The sequence below is a fragment of the Amblyomma mixtum genome, chromosome 3 (genome assembly GCF_055824585.1).
Source record: "Amblyomma mixtum isolate Tamu chromosome 3, ASM5582458v1, whole genome shotgun sequence".
Lineage (NCBI taxonomy): Eukaryota > Metazoa > Arthropoda > Arachnida > Ixodida > Ixodidae > Amblyomma > Amblyomma mixtum.
Genome location: NC_143014.1, coordinates 315,253,226 through 315,262,142, shown reverse-complemented (window position 1 = coordinate 315,262,142; position 8,917 = coordinate 315,253,226). Strand labels below are relative to the sequence as shown.

At 48.0% G+C, this 8,917-nt stretch overlaps 1 protein-coding gene across 1 annotated transcript in view; it reads right to left on the bottom strand.

Annotated features, from left to right (window-relative positions):
* LOC149355670 (uncharacterized) overlaps positions 1-7,690 on the bottom strand; it is a 20,208-nt gene extending 12,518 nt beyond the window's left edge. The window contains exon 1 of the mRNA XM_089576158.1: positions 6,752-7,690. Coding sequence (XP_089432284.1) covers positions 6,752-7,690 — 939 coding nt within the window. The remainder of the gene's footprint in view (positions 1-6,751) is intronic.
* Between the last annotated feature and the right edge of the window lie 1,227 nt (positions 7,691-8,917).

Below are 8,917 nucleotides of genomic sequence, written 5' to 3'. Positions count from 1 at the left end.
CCTGAGTGCTCCACGAAGAACGAGAAAACTCGCATTTTCAGCCGTCCCATACTTTTTTAACTCGTGAGTAAATGTTGTTTACAGTTTCCTGAGATTTTCTATTCCAGTTCTCGGCATTTTTGAGTAGCGTTAATATACACGATGCTCAGTAAATGTATTTGCGATACCGACACTCCGACACTTTCGTTTTTGTCAAGCGATACCTGGTAATTATACACAAACGCATCGAAAGATAGTATCGAAGATACATATGTACAGGCGCCCAAATCTTTAGCTGGCGTGCGCGAGCGGCGACTTTTCTGTTCGTCAGCGCCATATGACGGAGCGAAGCTGGAAATAGGATGAGGCTAAGCGCATGCTCGCAAAGCACGCTCAGCTGGGGCCGTCGTCTGCTAAGCTGTTCCTTCTTAAGGACGTCACCCCTTATTATCGCGTTTCGACGAGCAGGCAGCGTGAGTAGGCCAATGGTTTTGGTCGCATTTTACGTTCTGAAGAACAGCGTTGTAGCAACCAAGCGACAAAATAAAACTGAAAGATATGCCGAACACGCCCAATCATGCGATAAGCCGTAGAACATGGGTCGTTATCATTATCAATGGAGAACTTGCGTCATTATCGTTATGAAAGGGTTATCACTAGCTCAGGCAACAATCTGCAAGTCTTCTTTTGTTTTCCTGATGAGGTAGCGAGGAGCATCTTCTATCCGACCTTCGTCCCAGTAGGCACGTATGATTCTGCCCACTGAAGTCCCAGCCACTCCAGTTGCTTTAGCATCTCCTTCTGCGATGAGCCGCCCAATGACATCCCTATAATTCGGAGTCTTGTCGCTTGACATACACGGAGTAGCATTTTGATAACTGTTCCGAACTGCTGCGAGCACGGCTGCAGAGCAGCTTCACTTCAGTTTCACAGCGGCCTTTTAGTTTCGTCGCCACGCTGAAGCATAAAGCACGCAGAGTGTTGATAAGCGCCCTTCGTGCAGATGAAAAAAAGCTTTCGCGTCAGCAAGTAACATATGAACGATCAATGTTCTCCGGCTTATCGCATGATTGGGAGTGTTTGGCCTATCTTTCAGTTTTATTTCCTCGCTTGGTTGCTGCAACGCTGTTCTTCGGAACGTAAAATGCTAGCAAAACCATTCGTCTACTCACGCTGCCTGCTCGTCGAAACGCGATAATAAGGGGTGACTTCCTTAAGAAGGAACAGCCTGGCAGACGACGGGCCCAGCCGAGTGAGCTTTGTGAGCATGCGTTTGGCCTCATCCTGTTTCCAACTTCGCCCCGTCATATGGCGCTGACGCACAGAAAAGTCGCCGCTCGCGCACGCCAGTTAAAGATTTGGGCGCCTGTACAGTACCTGCAGCGTATTCGCCAACTGCAGCCTGTACAGCCACAAGGCTTGAAACCACGGTGAATTGATCACGGTGACTGAAGATTGTCACAACGGCTTACCTAAAAGGGATAATAAATCCCTAAATAATGCTTAAAAGTCTATACCAACCTATTGTTACTAACCATGTAATATTTAGTTTAAGATCAAAACTGATATTCCAGCGCTCTGAATAATCTGTATAAAAGTATGCAGAAAATGTTTTGAAAATCTTAAACGGCGTTATATGCCACTAAGCATCATGATTTGCGACCTAAAAGGGAAGAAATTAAATAATTGAAATTAAAAAACAATAAAATTACAGTACAGAGAGCGGAGTCGAACGGCCGACCTTCCATACGCAACACGTGCCTCTAATCCACTGCGCCATAGCGGCTTTTTTTTTCTTTATTGCATGGAAGACCTTCCGTAGAAAGGAGGAAAACTTCAATCAGACTGGTTCGCGTCTCAAGTTACCGGGCTGCTTAATAGGAGCCCGCCATAGCCCTAACTCAACACTGCATCCCCATCAAAACATCAAAATTCAGGGAGGCACACACATGCATCTAGGCACGGCAGCCAGCTTGGGGGTTCTTCGCGTGCAGCATATACATCCCTCACCAAAGCACACTGTTCACGAAACACAGATTTGGACGATCTTGGTGGCTCGGCATGTCTGTCCATCATACGGCTTTCCCAAAGACTGAATAGTCCCATCAACATAAACAGATCATAAGGCACAACAGAGTTTTTGTCAACAGGCAGAAATCTAATAGTGTATGGTGTAATTTCAATGTCCTTCTTAAGAGTTCGTTGCAGTATGTCCCAAAAGAACATGGCATCACGGCACAGGATGAAGCAATGATCAATTGTCTCAGGCACGTTACACAGACGGCAATTCACATTCCAGGGTACAAACATCCCCTTGTCATTAAGAAATGTCTTGAAAGGCAGCGTCGCTGTGTGTAGTTTGAAAAAGAACGTTTTAGCGGCTGCCTGAATGCACATCCGCCTTACACGCTTTAGAACACTGATGTCCAAAGACCCCAGATAAGGCTGCCGATACAATGGTGTAGGGAACAAAGTGAGAGCCTGGGTCATCTGTTTTCTCGAGAGGCTATACAGGTAATCTAAAGAGAAGCGCACAGTGAGGAAATTGAAAGTGTCAGCAACCTCCTTAAGAAACCGCCATAAAGTCCCCACACGAGCCTGCACAGTCGGTGCGAATAAGTAAGGCAAATGAAAACTAAGCCGCCTAATGAGCACAGCTACCAGAAACGGGTGGTTTGCCGATTTTAAAAAGAAAAAACGGGAAACAAGTTGATGCACGAAGAGGTGAACAAGACCCACTCCACCACCCTCTAAGGGAAGGAACAAGTTGTCACGCCTCATGGGCTCCCATTGAGAGCGCCAAACGAATGTTGCAAATATCCTGTGTATTGCTAGCACCTTCCTCCTCGCACAATGCAGGACTTGAAGGACATACGCGAGCTTTGCAAACAAAAATATGTTACAGACCTGTGCCCTCGCAAACACTGAGAGTTCCCTACCCATCCAAGCCTGTGTTTGCCGCCGTAGAGTTACAATTTGTGAATCCCAGTAGGCTGTACTGTTGCGAACTTGGTGCAGCGGAACGCCTAGGTACTCAAGAGGGCTACTGTCCCAGCATATGCCACCGAACTGGCTTGGCCTAGTTCCCCAATAACCCAACCAAAAGCCTTTCCATTTCTGTAAATTAAGAGCCGCGCCTGATACATCACAGAACTGTTTAGTCAAGTTTAGAGCCTCAAGTACACTCTTTTTGTCAGAACAAAAGAGGGCGACATCATCAGCATAGGCTAAAACTTTAACTTCACATTGAGCCAGAGAGAAACCGCGGATAGCTGCGCTGTTAATTACACTGAGACAGAGGGGTTCAAGATATAGGGCAAACAACAATGGAGACAGTGGACATCCTTGACGAACAGATGCTTCTAGTGGTATTGGTTTCGTTAGCTCCTGATTAACAATAAACCTTGTATAGGAGTTCGTATAGCACAGCCTTATGCCTTTGAGCAAGACGTCACCAATATTTGCATACTCCAAGACCGCGAACAAGAAATCGTGCCGAACTTTATCAAACGCCTTCGCCAAGTCAATTTGAATCAGAGCTACTTGGCTTGTCTCATCTGATACTGTCTCTAATACTGAACGTGCAATATGGATATGTGTTTGAATACTGCGGCCTCTAATACCACAGACCTGATGCGAACCTACCAGGTCCATAATGACGAGCTGCAGACGACTGCTAAGAACCTTGGCAAAAATTTTGTAATCAACATTGCAGAGGGAAATTGGACGATATCCCTGAACAGTTTTCAACCGATTAGTATCTTTGCTTTTGGGAATTAATATTGTGTGCCCAGAATAGAAAGTGGGAGGCAGGACACCCACATCATAAGATGCTTGGAAAACTTCCATCAAAACAGGCACTAGGCAAGGCGAAAAAGTTTTATAGAATTCGCTAGTAATACCATCTGGCCCAGGAGATTTCTGGCTCTGCAGGGCAGAAATGGCTGATTGAATTTCATCCAAAGTGATAGGTCCCTTCACTATAGCACACTTCTCATCGTCAAGTCGAGGGAAGTTTCCGAGTAAGGAACTGTAATCTAAACCCTGATTTGGATCTTCGCAACTGCCAAACATCTTTCGATAATAGTCGAAGAAAGCAGCAAGAATACCAGGCGCATCGCTGTATGTGCAATCACCATACTGAATTTCCAATATTTCCTTCGCAAGAGCATTCTCTCTTTCATCACTCAGGGCCCGACGAGAAGGTTGCTCATCAAGAAACCTTCGGGACCTAGATCGTATCAAGGCCCCCTTATATCTTTCTGTCGTAAATTGTTGAAGCTCTGCTTTTACGTTATTAATCACTTCGAGATAGGCACCCGGGCTTACCCTCTCTAGCTCATGTAGCTCCGTTAGGGTGCGCCCATGCTTACGAAGGTGGTGTCTCTTCAGGAAAAGCGATTCTTGCTGAGGCCTCAATTGCCAAGTTTTTGATCTCCTGTTTAAACAAATCCCACTTTTGAAAAACGGACAGATCACGGCGTGACCATACGTCCTTCAAACAAGTAGGTACAGCACGCTGAAAGATTTCGTCTGAGAGCAGACAGTTATTCATCTTCCACAACTCCCATCGAGGGTGAAGTACGAGGGGGTACCCAAAAGAAACCGGAATAAATTTTTTGGTCGGCAAAGCTTGTGTGGTACCGCGTTTTGACACTAGGAGCGCATAGAACGAACATTCCAGATTCAGTAAGCCGAGTGCCGTCGTTGAAGGAGGTCAGACTAGTTTAGGCAGAATTTTAGAGTGACGACTGTTTTGTGTGAATGTCGTTTTTGCAATGGCTGATTTTCGTGAGCAGCGTGCGCCGGTGAAATTCTGATTTTTGCTCGGAAAAAGTTTAATGGAAACTCTTCAAATATTAAGAAAGACGTACAAGTACGATGCTATGGGGACAACTCAAGTGTTCCTGAATCGAATCCTGAATCAAAGCAAGAATCATGCCAATGGAAAACTTCAAATTCACCTCGCCTCAAGAAAGCTCGTCAGGTGAAACCAAACCTCAAAACAGTGCTGATTTGTTTTTTCGACGTGAGAGGAGTCGTCCATTGAGAATTTGTTCCGCAGGGTCAGACAGTTAGCCAGGCTTTCTACTTGGATGTTTTGAAAAGATTGGGCAACAGTGTGCGGTGGAAGTGGCCACATTTGTGTCGGTCCGGTTACTGGTTTTTCCATCGTGGCAATGCCCCTGCTCACACAGCCCTGTCTCTACGACAATTTTGGACCAAAAATGGCATGACCCCTATTCCTCAACCCTCATACTCTCCCGACCTTGCCCCGTGCTACTTTCTTTGTTTCCTAGAATGAAAAAATAGGTGAATGGAAAGCGTTTCGCTGATGTTGCTGAGGTGAAGAAAAAAACGACGGAGGCACTGTCAAGCATCACAAAATATGAATTTAAACAATTTTTCGAAAAATGGAATGAAAGATTCGACAAGCGTATCATTGCAAGTGGGGAATATTTTGAAGGGGATTGAAGGTCTGTGCTTAAAATGTGAACAAATAAGTTCAAACAAAAATAAGTCCGGTTTCTTTTAGGTACCCCCTCGTACATGCCGAGTGTACCTCCCTATCTGAAGAGACACCATACAGTGGTCGCTGAAGAAGATGGGCCGCACCCAGTAGCCAAACACACTTGCTAACGCGTCTACAGAAACGTAAATTCTGTCAAGGCGAGCATTAGAGGAAAACTGGAAATGAGTGAAATGTATACTGTCGCCTTTTTCCTGCCCCACATCCACAAGACTATATTCAGAAACCAAGTCGGTAAGTAATGCAGCACTAGGGTCGTATCTCTTACATACCACTGATCGGTCCTCATCCCTACAAACGCAATTAAGATCTCCCAACAATATAATTTTGCGGTCCGTGCACAAATGTTCAACTAATGACAAAAAGAAAAGCCTTCTATCGTGCTGCTTTGTGGGGGCGTAAACACAAATAATCCGCCACTGTACACCTGAATTTGTGAGATCACAGCATATAAGTCGCCCCTCGTCATCTATGCAATAAGACATGGCTGTCATCTCTAGCGTGTTCGCCAGGAATAGCATACAACCTCCTGATAAGCCTCTCGCGTGGCTAACAATAATGTTGTATTCCGACAAAAAAGGCTCGAGAGCAGCTGCTGTCTCTTCATCAGAGGACAACTTTGTTTCCTGGATAGCGGCCACACACACACTCCATTTCTTTAAGAGATGCCGTACCTGCTGTTGCCTCCTACTATTACGCATACCCCTAACGTTAATGGTAGCGACTTGATATGCTGCGACGCTCGCCATTTTTGGTGCCAGTCTTAACAAACGCCATCCCCTGGAATGGGGTGGCCCGCCTCCAAATTGGCGGCCTCTCGGGCAGACATCGCCCTCCTCTTTAACGCCACCCTTCCCGTGGCCTCTCCACATTGTGCCTTGTGGTCAGCGCCATCGATACACACCTCGTCAGCATCTGCTGGACGTTTCAAAGGTGCGGTGCTGTCCATGTCTTCCTCTGAGACAGCCAAGGCCTCGGCCCACGAACCCGAGGGGAGCACATCACTCGCTGCCACACTGACAGCCGACAGAGAACCGGACATCCGGACATGCCAGAGATCGACGCCACACACGGCTCACCGATACCCTCCAACGACGGAGCAGAATCAGCAACAGAGGAGGATCGTCGAGCATTCACTGGCTGTATCGCCTCGTCTGACTCCACAAGAGGCATATCCGGACGTTGACCTGTGGCGACGAGGTGTTCCTGTGCAGCAAGCACAGCAGTCTCTGTAGCACTCACGGGGGCGCCCGGGTACGGCGGTTTTCGTTCTGGAGGCGCGGATGCTAGAAGGCCAGTCGCTTCAGATTCCGTGTTGATTTGAGGCGTTGAAGCCTTCTGTTCCCCATCTATTCGATGCTCACGACTTAGTTCTCCGGTCGCGTCGACAACCTCAGACACATCCATGATGTGTTCTGATGCCACGTCATCTTCCCGTGACCACTGGCCTTGATGCAGCCTGTCAGCGTAACTCAAGACACAGTTCTCCGCAGTATGGCCAAAGCGTCGGCACTGGGTGCACCGAGGCGTGCGACACTGGCACCGTACATGCCCAACCCGGCTGCATCGGAGGCACAGTGGAGGTCTCCCTGGGATAAGGACTAATGCCTGCACTCCATAAACATTAAGTGTGTGTGGGATTGTGCTTGCTGACACTCCATCTTTGAGTGTGAGGGAGATTTCACGGTTCGACGTTTCCATATGCTCCATCCCTGGGCACCGCCCCTTTTCACGCTCCACAGACTGAATGGTGCCATAAGGCTCTAATGCTTCCACAATCCTCCGGTGTTCCATATAGCGGGGAAGCCAAAGGAGCTTAACCTTGATGTTCTTAGTATCCGGGTCAAACACCATGCACCGGAGACCTTTGACAGGAAACTCCGCTTTGTTAACAAGCTTCTGTTTGGAAGAACTACTCTCGCAGGTAACCATCCACACGTGGCTCATTTGGTATTGACCAATGCACAAAATTTCCCGGAGATCCAATATCTGTGCGAGTGCGTCACGGAAGTCAGGTGCTCTGTACGGGCGACCCTTAAGGTCAGCATGCAGGAAAACGGTATTACGGACAACATTACCGGTAGGCAATCGGGGAAGTACAACTCTGTACGAGTCCGTAGTGTCCTGAGACGTCGGTAGACCTCGGCCAACGGCCGATGCGCTGTTTCCAGCAAGGAGCATGTTGAAGCACAGCCGCACAAAACGGCTTCTTCCTCTTCTTAAACGGCTTCTTCGCCACTGCGCCATAGCGGCGATGTCAAGCCGTCGTTCTGAATGAATATTTATAACCAGCCTTAATGTGGCTGCTACCTGCCGGTGGGCGGCGCTGTCATCGCTAGCTGTACCGGCTGCATTTGGCGAACAGGCGTACCCTGCAACACCGCCCATCTGGTTACCGGCTAATGTTTCGTATTTTCCCGCATTTGATGACATCACACTGTTTCTACCAATCGCAAGTTTCCAAAGTCTCCACTTTTCTGGCCGACTGTTGCGCAAATCAGAGAAAATTGAAAAAAATTCTCTCGGCTCCCCCTCTCCGCTAACGACATATTCAGAAATATTGCAACATTTGCGCCTTGAAAGGCAGACACTCCCGAGGCCCGCTAAGGGTCTCAGTAAATCAGAGGAATGTCACCTTCGAAGGCTACAAACTATGTCTTTCAATAACCCAGCTACGCTTCACGCCATTGAGCCCGAGTCGTTTTCGGCACAGTGCAAATTTTGTGGCCAGAAGGCAAACTTGTTCCACATGGTATGGGCTTGTCAGAAAAATGACAGCATTGAGATAATAAATCAGCCAACGCGGGAGGGCTGGGAGGCGGCCCTGTCCAGCTCGGACCTCGAGGAACAACGAGCCCTCGTCGCCAGAGCACGGGCAGCGGCTTTCACCAACGGCGTCCCGGACTAGGGACCCGATCAGCCTTCCCTTCAACTAAGGCATTGTGGTTTTAATAAACGTTTTCATCATCGGCTTAACCGCGCGTTTGTTCAGGCTCAAATTTCGCACAGAGGTTGCATTTGGTGGTCAGTTTTTATTTATACTTACACTTAGGTGAGGTACTTGCCTGATTCAGTCAGAATTATCAGGAAATCCCCATCGTATGCGGTGACGGCGAACCAAACCGAAAGACTTCGTAGCAGTGGTACCCGTGGCGCCACATCGCAACCATCGGAGAAACGAGCTCTCCACCGGGGAGGGCGATGGGGAGGAGTTGGACTCGCATAGCCATGCGCATAGCCAAGTCACGGGCATGGCCTTCTCTTGATCGCTGTACGCTCGCATTTTCGGTGATGTCTCGCGCTGCTTCGCAGCAGAGAGTACCAAGCAAAGATAATTTGCTCACCAACTTAGCACAGCTGGGTTTCTCCGGTGGGTGTGAGATGGCGCCACGGGTACCATTGCTGCGA